Source organism: Musa acuminata, chromosome BXJ3-2 (genome assembly GCF_036884655.1).
Source record: "Musa acuminata AAA Group cultivar baxijiao chromosome BXJ3-2, Cavendish_Baxijiao_AAA, whole genome shotgun sequence".
NCBI lineage: Eukaryota > Viridiplantae > Streptophyta > Magnoliopsida > Zingiberales > Musaceae > Musa > Musa acuminata.
This window is the reverse complement of record NC_088350.1, coordinates 25,690,936-25,711,888: the sequence shown is the minus strand read 5'-3', so window position 1 is coordinate 25,711,888 and position 20,953 is coordinate 25,690,936. Positions and strand designations below refer to the sequence as shown.

General features: G+C 40.9%; 3 protein-coding genes and 1 pseudogene across 4 annotated transcripts; 1 reads left to right on the top strand and 3 right to left on the bottom strand.

Moving 5' to 3' along the window:
- Window positions 1-75: 75 nt before the first annotated feature.
- On the bottom strand, window positions 76-3,521 carry LOC135631233 (probable serine/threonine-protein kinase PBL3). Of its 2 annotated transcripts, none has more exons than XM_065138724.1 (6): window positions 3,263-3,521; window positions 2,211-2,569; window positions 1,980-2,115; window positions 1,506-1,639; window positions 1,295-1,418; window positions 76-762 (listed from the first exon to the last, which is right to left on the bottom strand). In XM_065138724.1, exons 1-6 carry the CDS (start codon window positions 3,315-3,317, stop codon window positions 320-322), a joined length of 1,251 nt encoding a protein of 416 aa, XP_064994796.1. In that variant the 5' UTR covers window positions 3,318-3,521; the 3' UTR covers window positions 76-319. The 2 variants fall into 2 exon arrangements, with proteins under 2 accessions (XP_064994796.1, XP_064994795.1); XM_065138723.1 differs by having other exon boundaries at window positions 2,211-2,578; window positions 3,263-3,519.
- A 1,814-nt stretch (window positions 3,522-5,335) lies between these two features.
- LOC135631555 (tyrosine--tRNA ligase 1, cytoplasmic-like) lies at window positions 5,336-8,709 on the top strand (annotated as a pseudogene).
- Window positions 8,710-12,891: 4,182 nt separating this feature from the next.
- LOC135631451 (homeobox-leucine zipper protein HOX21-like) lies at window positions 12,892-14,561 on the bottom strand. The gene is made up of 3 exons (XM_065139138.1): window positions 14,072-14,561; window positions 13,609-13,985; window positions 12,892-13,323 (listed from the first exon to the last, which is right to left on the bottom strand). The coding sequence occupies exons 1-3, from the start codon at window positions 14,226-14,228 to the stop codon at window positions 12,979-12,981; spliced, it is 879 nt and encodes a 292-aa protein (XP_064995210.1). The 5' UTR covers window positions 14,229-14,561; the 3' UTR covers window positions 12,892-12,978.
- A 1,653-nt stretch (window positions 14,562-16,214) lies between these two features.
- Window positions 16,215-17,189, bottom strand: LOC103976107 (transcription factor ILI6). Its single transcript, XM_009391299.3, has 2 exons — window positions 16,752-17,189; window positions 16,215-16,669 (listed from the first exon to the last, which is right to left on the bottom strand). The coding sequence occupies exons 1-2, from the start codon at window positions 16,878-16,880 to the stop codon at window positions 16,517-16,519; spliced, it is 282 nt and encodes a 93-aa protein (XP_009389574.1). The 5' UTR covers window positions 16,881-17,189; the 3' UTR covers window positions 16,215-16,516.
- Between the last annotated feature and the right edge of the window lie 3,764 nt (window positions 17,190-20,953).

Below are 20,953 nucleotides of genomic sequence, written 5' to 3'. Positions count from 1 at the left end.
TGCAGAGTTGTATTTTATGAGAATATTCACATAAAGTGAAAAAAAAAAATCCACTCCAAAAAGTAAGACTCAAAGTGCAAGCCAACTCTCTGTTATATATTACAAATGCTAGGTGAATCAAGTTTTACAGATAAATACACAACACGATAAATCAAAACGAATGTCGATGAACTTTGTTCAACATGTATGGACGTAAAATGGGATGAGAAAGAATGACTTCTGGTAGCTGTAGCAGCCTTAATGTCCTTCAAAGAATCATCACCTGTTGTCACCATCGAGCTAGTGTGCAATCGTGCGAGTCCAAATTTGCATCCTTTGTTTATGCATGGTAGGATTTAAGAGAAGAGCCACTGGGTGTTGGGCGCAGCGGTGGGCGGGGATTTCTCATAGGCGACCTTGGCATGGAATTGGAACTCTTCTTCTTTTGATTAGATTGCGGAGGCAAAGCAGCATATTTTGGGTCCTGCAGTTTCTCCAGAGAGGCCAAGACCTCGGACATATTAGGCCGGAGTTTAGCATCATTTCTGATGCACTGAAGAGCAAGGCAGGCAAATTCATGAGCTCCGTTCTTTGGATACCGACCCTCTAGCCTTGGGTCAATGATCCGATGCAGTTTACGCTTGTCACCCAAACTAGGCCGTGTCCAATCCACAAGGTTCTGCTCTGCAGCAACTCTTATTTTATCAAGAGCTCTGCGTCCGGTCAGTAGTTCTAATAACAAAACCCCGAAGCTGTAGACATCGGCTTTTGCATTGAGCCTACCTGTAAAATTTAAATAATGGACACATAAGAGTTTGTATAGGACTTCTCAGAAGCAAAAGAAAAAGATTCTAAGAACATTAGGACCATATAACTTCTAAATAGATAAAAAGGATGAGTAACATCTCAGCAATGGTCTTGCTGTTGGCAGTGGTAATAAAACAATTCATATTTCTTATGCTCGGCAATAATCAACCTGGGAAGGTTTCAGAAGAAAATTTTGGTTCTTAACTGTGGATAATCAACCAGGTGGTTCTGTATTTACATATTAAGCCTCACAAAAGCATTCATTGTTAACTTTCAGCCAAAGCACAAAACATACTTTTTCATGTAATATCATTTGCTAGAGAAGGGAGAACTTAAAATAGAATTGATGTTGTTAACAAACTTGATCATCAGCAGGATTCCAGCATGTCTGCTGGGGACCTCATGCAAGAAGTAATCTGCTTAGTTTAGGGAAATTTTCTGCAGCGTGAATGGAGATACAGAAATGAACAAGAAAGGGTCTAATATACAAAATCAACAATTGGGGAACCTGTTGCGATATATTCTGGAGCTGCGTATCCGTAAGTTCCCATGACTTGTGTTGAGACATGGGTCCTATCCCCAGTTGGTCCATCTTTTGCCAAGCCAAAGTCTGAAAGCTTCACATTAAAATCCTGCATTGTTAGGAAAGCAGAATAAGTTGTAAGTTCGTAAGCCGATCTCTATAATGAATTTTCCAAGCTCTCATCTCTGGTAAATACCATGTCAAGAAGAATGTTAGAAGCCTTAAGATCCCGGTATATAATTTGACACTCATCATTCAAGAATGAGAGTCCCCTAGCAGCTCCGATTGCAACCTTGATCCTAGTTGCCCAAGGTAGAGTCTCAACACTTCCTGTAACAGGCAAGCATGAAACCAGTGTCAACAAAGTTATGAGTGCCAAGCATCCCAATAAGGAAGATAGCCAGGTACATACATGCGTAAAAGATACATTTACAACCACTGGCCTATGGGAGCTTTTTCAGGATACACAGGTACAGATTATGAATGCTTTCCAATCTATCGAATGAATTTACATGGAAACAGATACAGAATTGAGACACATGAATACCCAGAGAATTGTAATTTAATTTGTCTTAAATGTGGGTTCAGGTTTCTTTGTCTAACTTAAACAAGGGTTCATATCCCCGAAAATAAAGAATGCTAAATATATTATTGTTTTCTCAACACGTACTTCTGAAAAGATGACTCTCCAAGCTGCCTTTTGGCATCAATTCATAGACCAGAAGTCGATTATCACCCTCCGAACAGTAGCCAATCAGCTTGACCAAGTTTGGATGGTGAAGCTGACCAAGATAGTTAACCTCTGTCTACAATCAATTGTTAAAAACGTCAAAAACCAGGAACATGTAGAGTGGACATTAAGAAAGAAGAATTCTAGTGCAGTATATTTGCAAGATCATACCAGCCATTCCTTGTGGCCCTGGAATCCCTCGGGTTTAAGTTTCTTGATGGCTACCACCACTCCTGATCCAGGCCTTGAGGGCGCAAGACTTTGTTCATCAATCCAACCTTTGTAGACACAACCAAATCCTCCTTCCCCGATAAGACTGTCAGCACGAAAGTTTCTGGTAGCACTTTTTAGATCGCTGAATGCGAAATCCTTCAAATTTGCAGAAGACAAGATCTCCCTTTCAGTTCTTGGTGTGGGAAGAGCCCCGCTAGCAGTATGTTCTTTGTAGTGAGGCGCAGAAAGATTTGATGGAGTGGAACATGTCAGAGTGGATGGAAATGAAGACAAGCTTGTTTTGCTGGTAGAAGTCCCTGAAGCATCTATTTAATGAGGGGGAAGAACACATAAGAAATGATGAAGAGAAACATATCTCAAAAGTAAGCACACGATTACAGCATTAGACATGACCGGTATATATTATCGACATCGGTGACCACAAACAATTCAAGTTTGATCATTTCAAATACATGTATCCCAAAGACACTAACTTTATCCATTTTTTTCTCCTAACATCCAGCATACATGTTTGCTGTGCAACCTAGAAAGCCACTAGGAACATAACCACAAGAAATGAAGTCTAATCCCCAATAATACCTAGAAATACAAGTGTCATATGCATCTAGGCACATAGCTAAGCAGAATGATCATAAAGACTATGTAACAGGAGCAGAAGGCAGTATAGGAAACAAGATCATGATTTATGTAACAGCTTAATACTCACCCAGAGTACATATGATCTTCTCTAGAGAGGATTCGAGTAAAGTGCAAACTCTACAGTACAAGTGTAAACAAATCTCTTATCCAAAGAGCAGAAAAGATAGAAAGAACGCAACACCAATAATCCAGAAAAGGATCGCCCAACATAGAAGTCTAAGAAAATAGCAACAAAAGAAGCTAAACAACAAAGCACATAACGCAAAACCCTGAACCTTCATCCCCTCAGTCCAAAGCAAATCCGAAACCCAGCTAGGAAAGCAATCTCGAAGGACAAACTCGACACTCACAAGAAGCGTTCCGTGAAGTCTCTACACCGGACGACGAGTTCAAGCAATTGCCCATGGCCTCTATCGAAAAGGTAGAGGCTTTCCAAGAAATGGATATCAAAGGAAGACGAAGAAGAAGGAACGGAGAGCCAAAAGATTCAGACTTTCCTCTCTATGTAGCTTCTCCGCGAACTAATCGGTGGAAGAAACATAGGAACAAGGTGGGAAGCTGCTTCTTAACCAGGGGCGGAAGGAGACGACCGTGGGCAGGGAAGTTGCGGTGCAGCCGGCCCATTCGGTCTCCAAAATACCCCTCCGTGCCACCGAAATTGCGGCGCTGCCAAATCTACTCATAGATACTCTGTTTCTTACTGCAAACAACAAACTGATCACCCGAGAAACAGAAAGGGTAAAAGAAAGATGGATCTTTTGGTCAATTCCGGTGTTCCGGGCCATCCAATGTCCACGGCGAAGACTAAGAACAGTCGTCAATCCACATGTCTTAGAACCAAGTGATTCACATTAGAAGCTTAAAAATCAACAAAAATCAGACTCTGCTCCTCTTGTTGCTTCCAATCATATCCTGAATACGAACAGGTTTCGACAAGAACGGCAATGGTTGACGAACACAATAAATTCCAATTAAGAAGAAATGTTTATCAAGACTACGATCGATAGTCAAATTCCACAATTCTTGGTATTAAATCTTGGCTGCTCTGTTTCTTTTCTGATCAATAAGAGAGGGTTTTAATTAACGTTTAAAGACTCGACTCATAAATAATGCGAGTGCTGCTTTCTGTCTTATTCCATGATTGAGTTGACCCGACAAAAACATGATGTAATCCTTAAAACGATAATGCAGGCGAAGTCGTCGGCTGCTATTCAAGTTGACCGATTACTTAGGAAGAGAAAAAACATATCAAAATCGACTTGATTCACGATAAATACGTTTAAGAGAAATTAAGTCCACCAATCATACTTCATTTCTTAACAGACTTCGTGATCATAAGGAAATACTTCAAATCACCGGATTGTTCTCTCTCTAAGAAAAGTCAAACGTTGTTGCTGTCAACTTGTCCATGTCAATTAGTCATAAGATCCTGTGGATGACTCACTCAACACAAACATCAATCAAAAGCATTAAAGTGGTGATTTAGATTACTGATTCTATTATCATTTTTTTTATCCCTGCCTGATGCAGTGTTTGACAGTGTCATTCTTCCAAGGTCAAAATGTCCACCCCTTGATGATGAATTGGAATTTCTGTGCCCTATGAAAGAATTCTTCCACATTCCCGATGGTGTCACTTTGTCTTATTGAAGCTTCTGCAGGGTTTGATTTGAGTGTCGACAGAGAATAGTGAAGTCAAGCGTGGCATTTTAATCTTAGTGCCTCGACACTCCTTTGACTTTGGTACACAAGTCTTGTGGCAATCATATCAAGAGCACGTAATCTTCTCATGACATTAAATTTCAAAGGGGCAGACAACTTGGTGCACACTCCATTTCAAGGTATCGTTTTGTTCTTTGAAAATAATATTAATTTGCTTATTTTAAATGTTTTCATGTATATATATAATAAACTAATTTAATTAGATTTTTATGTGTTAATTAATATATTTGGATGGATATTAATTGGAGGCTTATATACAATAAATAATAATAATAATAATAATAATAAATAAATAAATAAAATAATAATAATAATAATAATAATAAGTCGAGGTTAAAAATCTGTCTTTCGAGAGTGGAACGATAAACTCGCATTACAACAAGTTTGATTGAACTAACTCGCATCTATAAATCAACCTCTGTCATAATAATTTATAATTAAGATTTTGATTCGGATTCAATTGATAGTGTTTTTTCTCCTATCTCAACTTTCAATTTTGATTATATACATATATATATATATATATATATATATATATATATATATATTCGTTATTTTTAATGATTTGCGAAAATTAAATGGGCTGGGCTGAGCCTGGACAAGAAAGCGTCTTGGCCCAGAACACGGAGAGGAGAGACCCACAAAACCCTAACTGCAGAGCAAGCCCGCAGCCCCAAGCCCTTTTCGAACTCGCGATCCATGATGGCGGGAGCACCAGAGGCTGCCGATCCCTCTCCCGACGTAAGAACCGTCTCTCGATGCTTCGCCCTCGGTGCCTCCGCCTGCTGCGGCCCCGTGGGTACCCTAACCTTTGAAATTCTTCGTGTCGAGTTCTTCGAGTCGGTATTTTGATCGAGTGGAATTTGTCTGTTGACGCAGGTTGACGGTGGACGAGCGGTTCGCGCTGGTGAGGAGCGTGGGGGAGGAATGCATGCAGGAGGGGGAATTGATGAACCTTCATGTAAAGAAGACGGTTCCTGTCTGCTATGATGGATTCGAACCGTCTGGGAGGATGCACATCGCTCAGGTTCGAACTCGTCTCCCTTTCTTGTGATCGCAACCGGTTGAATGCTATATGACTACTCTTTGATATCGTACTGACTTTGGAGGCATCGAACCTGACTTTTGAGTGCATTGGTGGTTTTCAGCTGAAGAAAAGCTTTTAATTTGTTTTGTAGTCTGCTTGGGTTATCTTCTGCTGGTAGCTGTTACTCCGTGTTTTTGTGTTCTGCAAACTGTTTGCTGAGATCTGGCTTGATGGTTTTTCTTTGCACCATATTGTGTTGTAGTTAATTAGATAATGTGTATTACATCCAGCCTAACCATTCATCTTACGCTGCATGTTGTGATTACCGGATGTTATGTCTTTAGAGTTTGTTAAATAGATTGAATATTTCATACGTTTTACAACTTAGTGCAACTTAAGGGATATTCAATCATGGACAGGGAGTTATGAAGGCAATCAATGTGAACAAGCTGACTTCAGCTGGGTGCACTGTGAAAATATGGATTGCCAACTGAATAACAAGATGGGAGGTGATTTGAAGAAAATTCAAACAGTTGGTCGATGTCTCATTGAGATCTGAAAAGCTGTTGGGATGAAGCTCGACAGGGTGGAATTTTTGTGGTCTTCAGAAGAAATTAAGAAATTAATAGGTGGACGCATAAGTATTGGTCTCTTGAAATGGATATAGCTCAAAGGAATACACTTCAGCGTATAATAAGGTATGCTATATCCGTACATGTTTGTTTATGATTTCTAGATGATGTTTAAACTTGAGAGGATAATGTTGTCATGAAGCTGATCACTAATTGTAAGATCTAATTGTGTCCAGGTCCAGTCAGATGAGTTGACTGTGAAAAAAAGATGAGTTGACTGCAACTCAGATTTTGTATCCATGCATGCAATTTGCTGACATATTTTTCCTCATAGGTTTTCTTTCCTATACTGGATTGGTTGTTTCTTGATCTCTGTGTAAGCTTTTTTGTTTCTTCTTTTCTTCCATGTGCCATGTCAAATTAAGTTCTATTTACATGTTACTCAGTTTGCTTTTAAATAACACTTTTGCAGGCTGACATCTGCCAGCTAGGCATGGATCAGAGGAAAGTGAATGTGCTTGCAAGAGAATACTGTGATGCCATCAAAAGGAAAAAAACAAGCCCAACATTTTGTCACATCGTATACTACTATCTCTTTATGCATAAATATTTATGGAAAGTATGTGGATGGCTATCAATATGATATTTACTGACAATTTACTTTGGATGATGCAGACATGCTTCCTAGATTGCAGGAGGGACAGGAGAAAATGTCACAAAGTGATCCATCCTCTTCCATTTTGATGGAGGGTGCAGAGGTATATGTTTTTAAATGCAAAAAATTTTAAGCCTTGGGATCCAGTGCATCTTCATCGAGCTTGGAAATGGAATGAGCATAATTACAAACCATCTTTTGTTTCATTTGATGAAAGCATCACGTTGTTTTGTGAATTGACAAAGGTAGCACATCAATGGTAGCATGAAATCCGGTACTATGGAGAGGATTATATGTTTTAGCAACTATATAACCAAGAATATAATGTGATTTGATTCTTGTCATTGGAACATTCTTTTTCAATTCCATTGTTATGTTGAAGTAAAATCATTCAAGTTGTTGCTATATTGAGATTAACTATCTATATAAATTCACTGTGACATTATACAGTATGAAGATTTTCTGGGGATCTTGGGTGGAAATTTGTAGTGATGGTGAGTCTTGTATTGTATTAGCTTTCCCTTTCTTTCTAGTTTATCACAGTGGTTGTTCTTTTTCCTTAAATTGTCATGTCATAGTAGTTACCTTACCTGAAACCAATTGGCTTACAAAAGTTTTGGGGAGCTAAGCAAACCCCTATACTGAATGCTTGTTATTGTTGGTGCTGTGTTTAGCATCACTTTTTGCCGCTACTACTTTTTTAATGTTACAAGGCCTGGACTTATGTTTTACCCTCGTTGTTTAATTAATTAATCTTATTATATATGAATGTTGCTTAAGTTCCTGTAAGTCCTTTGCCTAAGTTTTGCATCAAGCTTGCAATAACAGTCAGTTTCTCTCGTAGGCTGATGCAAATGTGAAGATAAAAAAGGCTTACTGCCCACCAAAGATTGTGGAAGGGAACCCATGCCTGGAGTACATTAAGTACATTGTTTTCCCATGGTTTGGCTATTTTGAAGTTGTGCAACAAGTGGAAAATGGTGGAACCAAGTGAGCTCTGTCAAGATTAACTAAAATGCCCCTTTGAAATCTAGGAAGAATTCACTAATGTTCTGCAACAAATTTGTCTAGCAAATGCAAATGCCCCTTTAAATTTGTTATTCATTGTTAAAAATCCATAGTCAAATAAATTGTAAACTTGGTGCTGAATATTATAACTGCATGTACAAAAGCATGGCTTGTGTTTTCCTTTTTGACACATACTTGGTCTCCTTCCAGTGCTCATGTGTCTAGGTCTCCTATTATCTCATTTTAAAGCTCTGCAAATTTTTTTCCCCTTTTTTTGTCGTTCAGCTGAAGTATTAATGATGATCTAGTTTCTTTTGTTCCATTTAGAACTGTTGCAAATTATGTTGTCGTTTTTATGTTTTTTTAGAAGGATGTACAACAACATGGAAGAATTGATATTGGACTATGAGAGTGGGGCATTACATCCAGCGGATTTGAAGCCTGCCCTTTCGAAGGCTCTAAATGTTATATTGCAGGTATCAGTTGCTTCTGTCGGTTTTTCTTTTTCTTTCTATGGGTGTCCTGGAATACAAGACCATTGATGGGTTGATATATCTTATGTGAAATTAGAAGTGAGTCTGATATGCAGAACTGTTCTGATTTGTGCTGTTCTTCTACTTTCTTTTTAACTTCAAGAAAGATTATCGAATGGAGCCTTTGCCCTTTGCGGTTGGCTATTGACATTGAAAGCAGACTGCACTTTAAGCAGTGTCAACATATAATTTCATACGAGATTATGAATCTTGGAAGTCAGTAGAGATGATAGTTATATAAGAGGTATCATTTGATGGACCTTATCTTGTTGCAATTTCGCTGCCACTGTATCTTGTAGGCTCTTAGACATATGTGATTCGTTAGTATGACTTGAGTTAAATCTAAAAACCTGGACTTGGGGATGTCTTCATAAACATTCTTTTCCAAGTTTTTATGATATTTCTAATGAGATACAGTAGCGTTAACCATTACAGAACGCATGTCGATGATCACAAATAGAGAGAGTTGTTGTTTGAAGTACTACAGGCAAATAATGACTTGCCAAGGCCACATACAAACACGTCCTTCCTGCCATGGGTAGTAGCGGTAGCAGCCCATGCACAACTGTTGGACACCCTCTAAACAAATGTCCAATACAATTTGGAGGAAAAGATACTGAAAGAATAGTTTGGCAACCAGTCTCATGAAGAGGTGTGAATCCAGACCACTTTGTGTGTGGCTTTATTTGACCATCCTCATGGAACTCGAGAAGTTCTTGATCTAAAAAATAGCTGCTGATTCACGAGGATTAGCTTCAATAGTCAACTAAACAATGAGGCAGTGCATCAACGTTGTCCACCCTATCGTTCTTGTAGCACTCCCAGGATGATCTCTCGTGCTCACATGAGAGATCCAGAAAGCTGATGCTGCTATCTCACTGCTGCTGCTCCTAGAAATCAGAAGAAGATAACATGCCAGTCTAGACATGCGTGTCATGGTGGGAAATCTCAACGTGAGTTCTCTTGACCTTGTTAAACTATATGTACTCGGGATGTGTTCTTAATCATCTGTGATGAACCTTTTTTTTTTATCACTTCACTATTGTGTACCTCATCCAGCTACTTCTTGGTTGGAGTTGTACAAGTGTTTCTTTCTTTAGATTCCTTGCTACCCAACATCTACAGGCTGATAAGACTTCCTAACCACTGCTCCTAAAGTTTATTGGTTTGAATGTATCAGTATGCTAAATTTCTCTGGCAAAAGCCATCTTTGGTGTGGATGAAGAACACCTCTAAACCATGTGGGGATATGGAGCTGAGGATCAGAAACAATATCTGCACTGTGAAATCTAGGCTTCCAATGAGATCAAATAGCGACCCACCTGCATGTTATCTTCATATTTTGGTACATGGTCCCCCATGTTTGATTCCTTCAGTTTTCCATGGTGTGGATGAATAGTACTGTAACCAAAAGAGAAGTTATGGACCTTCTTGAAACTGGAACTTGAATGTGACATCTCCCTTGTATGAATCTGTCCTAAACATGGGTCTTCCAGTCCTTGTGCTGTGCCAAATCTTACAACAAGTGCCTGTTTCTTAAGAGTTTTTGTCTATGATCTCATAAGTAATACATAAATAAAAAAAAGCATGTATTTGATCATATAGATGCTTATAACTATTCAATGTTTATGCATTGGTTTCATTTTTATTTGGTGGGAAGAGAGAGGGGGAGCAATCCACATTCAAAATTTGTGCACTGAAGCTATGATTTCTTTTTTTTGCAATATAGATTCCTGTGTTTAATTTTTACTGCAAATGATAGAGGATCAAGCAATCCACATTCAAAATTTGTGCATTGAAGCTATGATTACTTTTTTTGCAATATAGATTCCTGTGTTTAATTTTTACTGCAAATGACAGAGGATCGAGCAATCCACATTCAAAATTTGTGCATCGAAGCTATGATTTCTTTTTTGCAATATAGTTTCCTGTGTTTAATTTTTACTGCAAATGATAGAGGATCTAAATAAATCTAACCTGAACTAGATAGGATTACACTTCATTTTTTGGACTTTTTAAGCTTGGAATATACTATGAATTTGTTTGAGTAATCTCACTAGGTTGGAAGATGTGTTTCTAAGCTAGAGGTAAACTTTACATGTAATTATATAGATAGATGGAAGCTGCTGAATTAGTTTTCTTCCTTTCCTTTTTTTTTTCTTTTAGTAGGGAAGATTCTCCTACCCTTCTTATTGCATGAACTGTTTAATTTTATTGCTAAAATCATCAGCTACACCCAATCTTTCCCTCAAAAAAGTGACCTTACTGGCTTGAGCTCACTGTCCATTGATTTATTAACTCACAGAAAAAAAGTTCTTGCATGAAAATCAAGTTTTTAATTAGGTAATAATCTTGGTCTTTTTAAAACCTAAAGTTTCTTGGCCTCCTCTCCTAAAAAAGGTTCTGCATCCTACCCTGTTCTCAGCTGATGGATGGTCATTGCAGTGAAGACAAGGGAGCTAATCATCCTCCACACAGCCCATGAACAACACTTTCAGAAACCTACACTTGAGAAACCTTCAAGGAGCCCTCTGTTTCTTGAGCAAACTGGTCTACATACAGCATGTCCCTACTGGCAAGCTTCCAGGCCTATGCAACAACACTTGGTCAGTGTGCTCCCACATGGAGCCAAATGCCACAGGACAATGTCAGCAGCATTTGCTCATGAGATTTAGACAAGTTTGCATTGGTCCTCCCCAAGAACACATCACTCCTGACCTTTCCATATGAAAAGTTCAGCTCCACACACAGCCTTCCACTGAGGCTGAGAAATCCTGTTCCAGCACATTGCTCTCAGGATAGATTATATAGGTTCTTGATCTTTTGCAGCCATTGGACTGTGTATTCTTCAAATCAGAAAAAGCATTCCCCTCATTAGTTTGCACTGGTCATCATGAATTATGCCATCAATCTTTTTCTCCATATTTTTGGCATTTGACTTACATGATCGTATGCCGAAATCTATGTGTTAAGACAAATTAATGCATCTAATATTTAAGAAAAATTGATGTTCTTGGGTTTTAGAAAACACTCAATACTCATCCTCAGAGATGTGTGTGCTTGTGAGTGCACTGACCCACCCACCCTACCCTGATTCCCTGAGGAGAGCACCATGCCATGTCTTATGATCTGTAATATGAAGCCCTTAACATCCCTTTCCATTGACTTTCCATGCCTAACAATCCGACTACTGCTGCTCTCTAACTATCAAGAAGAATCTTTCTGTTACCTGAAGTAAGTTTTGATGTACACAGCCCTTGTGCATGTTCTTTTCTACAGAAATGGCCTGCTTGAACTCGGTCTCTCACTGTTCTTGATACCCTCCCTTCAGATCTGGACAACATGCTAAAGCCATAAGGTGGTGGCATCTCACCACAAGAGTTCAAGATTTACAGAGTGAGAAGGGAGAACTCGGGCCTCCTATTGGATTTCTGTGACAGTCGTTTACAGGATGTAGGATCACATGATGATCAAGATTCTTTTGGAAACAGCTGCCAGCATGTGTGTTTAGCAGCAGCTTTGGGTGGATTGTGCATGCTAATTAGTTCTCGACAATGTTATCTACTGAGTTCAGTGAGTTCTTCCGGCATTCAGCCTAAACTGTATAGGTAATTTCCAGCTCCCCACCAAAGAAAAAGAGAAAAGAAAAGGTTTGAGTTTAGAATAAGCTTACAGAGTTCTGAACAAGACCTTGCAGTTGCACCATCATCATAAAAGTCTGTAGGATAGGAAGTGACAGTGGATCACATGCTTCTCTTATCTCAAATGCAAGAAGACTTTTTCCTGTGAGGCCAAAGTGGGGTACTGGCTGGCTAAAGGTTGCCTTCCGGTGTCAGCAGCAAGGATATTACTAACCAAAAACCAAAGACAGAACCCCTTTCCCCACACCTTGTTTTCTTCCTCACCTTCTTGGCCTTCACATGCATGCTGTTTCTTTCCTCCTTTCCTGGGTACCATTCCTCATCTCCATTCTCTATCTCAAGCAGCATATGTTCCAGACTCGCTATACCTAATATTCTTATGAACAAGTTCAGCTAGAAGCATTCATCGAGTAAAAAGTAGTAGTGGCTGCAAAGAAGAGACCTTTTAGAAAAGGGTGCAACTTTTTAATATATGGTCCATGTGGCAGCCAATTTCAATGTCTTGTAGGTTGGCCTCTCCATGTACTTGTACGATCTCGAGCCCGAGTTGGTGCTCTAATGCTTTCACCTGTTGTCGCTCAACTTTCCTGAGAACACCTGCAAACATGCAGTGCGGAGAGGGAGAAAGAGCAGCTGCGGAAACCGGTAGACACCACTCGGCACGGTCGAAGGAAGGGGAAAGCAATTCACTGCTTTGATGCAATCGAAGGAATGCCTCTGAAACTCGACAACCATATATATATATATATATATATATATATATATATATATATATATATATATATATATATATATATATATATATATATATATATCGTAGAATTCAAATTCAAATGCTGCTAGTGCAGCATAATTCTCACATTTCAGCAACCATGTGGACAGCGATGAGGAGTCGATCGAACAGACGAGCTAATGGAAGTTGGGGTGATCTGACCATGGCCAGAAGGAGGCGGATTGGTCTTCCATGCCGCACAACAGGTTGCTGAAGCTTCCCTCGGTGGCGCCGGTCTCGATCTTGGGGGATTGCATCTCTGGCCTGGAAGAACTCTGAAGGAGCTGGTCCATGTCGGCTGGCCTGATGGAGTGAATGAAAGGTAGGCTTTGGTGAGGATTCAAGGGGCTCTCGGTGACCGATGTTCTCGAGATATCTAAGTTGATCTCGGAGCTATTCTCACTTCTGTTGCTGCATGAACCTTCGGTTTCTTTGTTGAGGTTGATCAGCTCCGGTGCCTCTCTGCCTTTGAGCGCCGATATCTGTGCATGGTATGCAACCACCGGAGGTAAAACAAATGTTCTCACAAAAAAGACAAAAAGAAAGATCGCAAGCTATAACACCAACTTGATGATGTTCATGTGAAGTACAAAATAGAAATGCGGATGTGAGAATCCCAATCGCAGCTTTAAGAAACATAAAGGTGATAACTTGACACCACAAAGGAGACGGTTCTTGAAACCATCATCAGGTCATCATTCTCGAAGGCTTATCGATTAGGGAGGAGAGCTATTAAGTGATTGGATAGATCGAGAATTCTCGGGTACCTCAGCGTGGAGCTTCTGGTTCTGTGCGCGCAGAGCCTCATTCTCCGATTTCATGGCCTCGAACTGTCTCTTCAGGACATCGTAATCCTTCTCCAGTTGCTTCGTCTTCCACCTGGCCCTCCTGTTCTGGAACCAGATGGCCACCTGCCTTGGCTGCAGCCCCAGGGCTCGGGCCAGCTGCATCTTTCTCTCGGGCTCCAACTTGTTCCCCTGCTCGAAGTTCTTCTCTAGTGTCCTCACCTGCTCCACGGTGAGCCTCCTCTTCTTCTCGCCTGTCTGCATGCCGTCATCCGAGAAGTCATCATCGGCGTGCATCTCATCGCCGTTCTCGACCCCCGAGAAGGACAGAGATCTCTTCCCTATCATCGGAGCCATGACTGCGCCACCACCATCCGAGGGCTTCAAGCTGGTTTAGTTCCGGAATTCAAGGAGACAGATGCTTGGAGATGCGTGACAAGCTTACCTCTGAGGTCTTGGAGACTGTTGCATGGGGTGTTGTGAAGGAGGGCGGCAACCGCAGAGGAGAGTTGGTGTTCTTCCTCATGAGGAGTTTGCATATGTATCACATAATTTGGGGAGAAGAAGGAAGAGGATGACGACGCCATACCATTGTAGGACATCAATTTGCTGCAGAGTGCAGAGGATGGCAGGGTCACCCGCCTATGAAACTGCTGAAAGAGAAAAAGAAGAGATGCTAACAACAAGAAGGTTGTGGTGGACACAGACAGAGAGAGATTAGAGAGCAAGCGAGAGCTGAGGTGTGGAAATATATCATTCAACACCGGAAAGAAAGTAAAACAAGAATTATATCCCGATGAATATTAACATCATAACTACAAAATGGACCAAATTGCACTGTCAAGGACTTGCACTCACGAACACCAATGGAATCAGTGTGACCTTTTGTATTTATATACTGCAATGTGACTTGGTCTTCAAGTCCCTATATCCAAGTTTAATTTGCCGAAGAAACTATCTAACATTTCTGCATCTCCACCTACTTGAAGTTAATCCACTGGGTGTTATCCAAACAGATGTATGCTGTACATGCTTTACCTTTCCTCTATCCTAGTTAGCTAGCTAGGGCTAAGATTGTTCCATTTGTGTTGGATGTTCACACAAAAGTGTACTTGGGTCTCCTTGGGGAGAAGAAGTTGTGTGATGTAGGTCAGATGAACGAGAGGGGTGAAGAAACAGGGTTGAGATATCCATGCTAGTGAAACAATGATTTGCACAGCAATGGACAACACAAGCATTTAAGGGGATGGTGGCCCTTTGAGAGAAATGGAGGTCAGGAATCAAAGGGATGGGGTCCCGAGAGCTGCTGGGGTTGCTACCTAACTCGCATACAACAGCTGTTAGTGAATCTGGCCTCACATCATCCATCAGTCTTGCAGCAAACCAGGAGGAGTAAGGGGAGAGGAAAACATTAACATTTTTCACTCTGAACAAGAACTGGTTGTTTGTTTTGATGAATTAAGATCATCAATCATCCATGACAGTATAATTTCACCGTTATTAAGTTGGAGTTAAAAGATCTCTCGATACATTTTAGGGGTTTTAATTTTGTCGATATCGATCGGTCATCGATACGACGGTAACATTACTGATTTAAGCTCCAACACCACGAGTAATTTGGTTTCACCACACGAATCGATCTTGATTTTTCTAATGATTCATTTTCTTTGCATCATAAAAAGATTTCAACTTCAAGTTTGTTAACTTGTAAGAAAAAAAAATCATTTCTTTTTATATTTTATATTTTGATGGGCATACATGAATACTGAAATGATGATTTTATGGGTGCACAATTTTGTGATCCTACTGATGCAGACGCATGAATTAGATAACTCAGATGTAGGGTAGAGTTACATATGAGGGGTGCACAGATTTGAATCAGATGTGTGATTATTACTGTTAATGCAATATAGGATGACTAGAAGAAACATAAATGAGGGAGAAATGTGAAGAAGAGATGAAGTCAAGAAAAAACAAGCTCCTTTCCAAGAAGAAGAAGAAGAAGAGCTTGAAAGATTATCGAGTTACATGAATAACAAATCATTCGTGATGGCTCAAACTCCCATTGTTGATGCGAGTGTTGGATGGGCCTATCCATGCGTTGGGCTTTCTTTGCTTTGCTACAGATTTGTGTCTCAGTTCCTCATTGATATGATAGATAGGGAGGCAGAGCTGCTTCTTCCTCGGAAAGAACAAGAGAAGTCACTATATTTTCATGTTTTGACTCTCTTCAAAGCTTCATCAATCTCTATATATTGTCTTACGCAATCCAAAGAAAGAACCAAGTCACAAACTGCCATAGGATGAAGTAGAAGTGAATCTTCTTTCGATATCTCGTAGTGGTTATGTTCTACATCATCGAGGCTGGTGTTCTTGTTTTCTTCTTCCCTGTGATCATCAATGCACACCTACTGAACTGGCGCAGATTTGAACTCATAGGAAGACTGATATCAGCAGAATAATCTTTCTCAAAAAACTCGTGTGTTTGGGGAAGCTACTGTGACGGACTGAGTAAATATATTTGTCTAAGCAAAGTTAATATTGTTTCAGATTCTTATGTGACTAAAACCCTACCAATCACATCAGAAGTATATTGCAGATGATCAATGGCTTTCTTCTTCTTTTGAGGGAAGCTAAGCGTTGCAAGAACATTGATCCGACAAACTCATTCAATTAAGAACGTTGCTCAAGACTACAAGGACCAGTAGCACTACACGATCGACACGCACAAGTTTAGCTCCTCGTTTCAGTACATCGAGACCACGCCGAACCCGCCAGTCATGTTGCAATGAGCACTTCCTGGATCTCATTGCATGGTTCACCACGATGTTCTTGAAATGACACCTTCGTTTGATACAGCAGACAAATGACCGACCTAAAGGTGGATCTTCTACATGAGCAAGCTTCTAATGATGGCAGCTTGAGCGCTACTGGACTCCGTGGAAGCGAGCAACTCCGAGAGCCTTTCGCTCAAGTCGTCCACCTCGCGGTGCAGGCTTCTGATGTAGTTGCAGGTCTCCTGCAGGACCTTGGCTGCCGACACCTGCGCACCATGAAGCGTGAGTGAGTCTCGCAGCAAACGAGCATTGGTATATATGCTTGCCTGATCCTCCAAATCAACTTACTCTATCGGATCTGCGAATGCGGGCCTCAGGGAGGACTGCTTGCAACTTGGACACCAGATCATTGATCTGTTCGTCGGTGATCCTCGACGCCGAGCTCGACTGCCACGATCGAGGCCTCCTGCTTGACATCTTCGCTAGCGGATGGCGCTTTCTGGTGTGTATGGGCGTCCAAGACGAGCTATAAATAGGGAAGAACAAGGACTAGAAGACAATGCTAGTGCAAGTTGTTCCTCTTGTGGGGTGAGGGGTGAGACAAGTTCTAGGGACAGGATATCGCGAGCTGAGGGAGAACGAGAAGAAGTGGGGAGCGATGTCAGGAAACCAAAAGCTATGTGGGGAAGAGAAGGGTCGTCGGAGAGAGAGACAGAGAGAGAAGCAATGAAGATCACAGGAGGTGTTGCTGAGAAGGAAGACAAGCGCATGAGAGAAATTAATGGGCAAGTGGTGCGTCTAAATAGTGACGTTGGAGAGAGAGAGAGAGAGAGAGAGAGAGAGAGAGAGAGAGAGAATCACATCCGGGGGATACACCATGCTGCCATCTCTTCCTGTGTCTGCAAGTGGAGACTTCGGAGAGGAGGAGGGACTACTGATGTCAGTGTGAACCACGCAGACCATGTTATGGTGTACTTTAAAGTATTTGTCCCGCACACTATCATATTGCAAATTACAGAGAGGTGGACATGTCAAGTTTGGTTTTCTTCACCCCCTCCACAGAATCCAGCGAGCGCTCGTCCACCTAATCTTAACTCTCAAATCCAGTCTCTGGTTGATCTCCAGTCGTTTTGCTCATAAGAGAATCAATGCTGTTAATTTGTATGTGTGTGTGTGTGTGTGTGTAAAGACGCCATGAATGATACTTCAATTCCTGTTTTGCACCATCAACATATGACATGCAGGATAGAAGCAATCGGCAGCACTTCTTGGCGACAACCGTGTTGTGTCTTCTCGCTCATGATGGATGTCTCTTCGATGCACAAAATGCATGTGGCTTTCGTTGACAGGTGAAGTGCCCTAGTCATAGTTGCCAACACGAAAGCCCATGCCGACCTCTGCTCTTTCCTATGGTGGATTGCTGCTTTACCTCTCAGAAAACATTTGTTCTTCTCTCCCTCCGAGTCCTTCTGAAGAACACATGTTTCTTCTCCATAGCTTCTCTTATCCATAAAGCATGATCTCTTCCTCTGGATCTACATGTTCACGTCTTAGATCCATAGGTGCATCAAGATGCAGTGACGGAGCAAGTTCAAATCCTCGATAACTTCCCATGATCAGTTTTCCTTCTAAAACAGGACAGAGTAAGATCTGACCGGATAAATTACATGTATGCTGAAGAATCCTCATCGTTAGAAGATCTTGAACTTCGCAGTAGTTTAAGATTTTAAACCAGAGAGAGAGAGAGAGGTGATCTTCCAGGCACCTGGGTCAGCGGTATAGCTGCAGTTCTTAAGCCATCACCATGCTTTGCTTGCATCATCCATAATTTAATTTAAGAATCTCTCATAAAAAAGTCTTCTTTGATTTAAGAATCAATGATATGTTTAAGATTACAGGGATGATCAAATAATGATCAGGGGAGAGGCTCAAGCACAAACAGAATGCTCTTCTTGCCCAACCAATCACAGCAAAGCACCAGGGGAGAACACCAGTCCCTCCCATGGCTTGGATCTACCTAACACCTCTTCTCGTTTCATATAATACATGACACACAACTCTGAGCATTAGCAGCAGCAATAGAATAAGATTAGATGCTCACTAAGATCTAATGATGAAGCTCACACCTCCATGTTGTTTACTGGCACCGCAGTACCGGACTGAGTTCGACATAGTACTAAGCTCAGCTAGCTCTCTGTATAATATGTGTTTTAAGTAGCAGTTTGCAGACAAATACAGGTAGCCATGACCTACATGAGACAGCAAGAATACAGTTAACTCTGCCGAAATTATATGGTTAAATTGATTCGGAGATGACAAGAGTAGAGTTTCCATGCTGCCTCGCACTTGATGGATCACATGATTTCCATCCGATCGACAGCGAAGATGCGCAGAAGATCACAAGGCAATTTGGTGCTTCTTTCTGGTGAGCTGTTTTTGTGAGAAAGCAGAGGCAAACATACAACCACGCCTTGTTTCGCAAGCCGAGGGAGGATCCGATGAGCACTTGACAGTCTTCTCTTCTTCCCCATGTAGATTGCATCAAGCTCTTTCGGTCAAACCAAGAGGAACAAGGAATCACATGCAAAGCTGTCGTATGATGCCCCACAAGGATACTCGATGTTGAAAAGCTTGAGAAAGCTTTCTTCTACACCCATGTGGTGCTGTAAATTGGCACTGTAATCAAAACCCAAGTTGCTTTACTGGTGGAGCGACTGCTGGGCCAGTAATGGCAATGATGCCCCATGTTACAGGAGTGCCAAGCAACTTCTTTTACATGCTCAAAACCATGTTTAGGAATGATAAGCTGGTGCCCGAAGCAATAAGAGAAAGAGAAAGACTGGTCTGACTAAAACCCTAAAGAGGCAATGATTCCAGCCATATGCTGATGCAACTACCCGAAATCAATGTACAATGATCAGGAACTTTATGCAGTCACTTTTTGGTTATTTTGTACTGAAACAAAGTAATGCGTCAAAGAAACACTATGCACAGACACAGCACAGAGGCCACTTTGTAACTTGCAGGAGGAATAGCTGAAAGCCAGAAGAGAAGTCACGGATGCAATGGATACGGTCATCCCTACTGGCTTTCTTTCAGAGGGAGTTGGATTGATTCATGGACAATCATTTACAGGATCAATTTCCATCTTTTGGAATATGACTTGAAGCACAAAGCATCAATCCTTGCTAGCTACTGCCGGGACTTGAAACAGCTTCCAAAAACCTCTACTGAAGATGGAAATAGATTAGGAACAAAGCTAGCTCTTGTTAGGTTAACAGTGGAAGCCAAGTGCTTGATACATCCATGAATGTAGGATCAACACAAATGCAAGGATGCATAAGCTTCAACGATTTTGGTTGTGTGTTCCACCCAACTATTTTATATACGTAAAGCTGTCCTTTGAGTGTAGCCAAGTCTATACACCATCATCATATATTTAAGAACACATGGCACCGCATGTACATTATTCAGTCTTATACGTTACATCCCTCACGTGGCCGCATCTCTAACGAGCAGTGACATGGAGTAATGTGATGGACGGTGCTGCTGTTTCTTGCGACGCCTTCTTCCATTTGTTTTGAGCTTCCCCAAAAAAAGTCGGTGAAAGGCTCCGTGCATCGGCGCCACCTCTCCAGAATTATGATGTGGATGACATCTCGTTGATGTGATCGTGACTTGTAGTTTGGGTGTTTGGATCTTTTACGTTCGTAGAAAAGGGTGCATCAGAATCATGGATTACGTTGTGCTTTGGGAAGGGTGTAAGAAGAAGAAGAAGAAGAAGAAGTGGAAGAAGCACAAACCATGCTCTGAGGCCTTCAAGAGTATCTTGAAAAGCTCGATGAGATGTGATCCTTCCTTGTGCCTGTTTCGTGAACTTGTTTGATACATTCCCCAACATCATTTGGATGATCAAACGCTAGAAATATCTCAAGAGTTTAGGATGTAGCATGCAAAATTCTGTAGGCCCAACAATGAAGGGCCTTTCAGCCGTAAGATTCCAGTTTCCAATCACCATTGTTCTTGTTTCAAAGCCACAAATTTCTGAAACTAATCAAGATGTGTCTCTTCAGATAATAATATATGTATATATATATAAACCATGCCAAATTACATTTACTAAAGAAAAATTCTAGAGCAGTGTATTCTGACATTCATCAAAACCATTCAGTAAAATTATAATTCCTTTTCTTCGCATACAAACCATTTGTGTATACTTGAATCTGTTATTCTGATCACCATGTTCCCCAAGCAAACTAGTAAGTACTCCACCAGGACTGTGAACACCCATATGCAGAACAACATGCATGGTAGGAATGACATCGAGGTAAGACGAGGACCATATATAGCTGTGTCGGCAAGAGGTAGCAACTTCATCCTGTAGGGTTTATGTCCTCGAGAAGTGCGTAATATGGAAATGGTATATATGGCGTCTCTCATCTTCACTTAGGTCTTCTGTTTCTTTTCTGTATGGACACTGTAACAGTCTAAAACAAATAATCTATTTTCCAACTCATAAAATCTGAATTTACATCACACATATGAGCTGA

Coding starts and splice junctions, on each gene's coding strand:
- LOC135631451 (XM_065139138.1), bottom strand. CDS start 14,228: ATGTCCTACAATGGTATGGCGTCGTCATCCTCTTCCTTCTTCTCCCCA. Junction 13,986..14,071: donor CAGTCTCCAAGACCTCAGAG/GTAAGCTTGTCA, acceptor GTGGTGGCGCAG/TCATGGCTCCGATGATAGGG. Junction 13,324..13,608: donor ACCAGAAGCTCCACGCTGAG/GTACCCGAGAAT, acceptor TACCATGCACAG/ATATCGGCGCTCAAAGGCAG.
- LOC103976107 (XM_009391299.3), bottom strand. CDS start 16,880: ATGTCAAGCAGGAGGCCTCGATCGTGGCAGTCGAGCTCGGCGTCGAGG. Junction 16,670..16,751: donor GCATTCGCAGATCCGATAGA/GTAAGTTGATTT, acceptor CATGGTGCGCAG/GTGTCGGCAGCCAAGGTCCT.
- LOC135631233 (XM_065138723.1), bottom strand. CDS start 3,317: ATGGGCAATTGCTTGAACTCGTCGTCCGGTGTAGAGACTTCACGGAAC. Junction 2,116..2,210: donor AGGGCCACAAGGAATGGCTG/GTATGATCTTGC, acceptor AATTGATTGTAG/ACAGAGGTTAACTATCTTGG. Junction 763..1,294: donor TCCAGAATATATCGCAACAG/GTTCCCCAATTG, acceptor TAAATTTTACAG/GTAGGCTCAATGCAAAAGCC.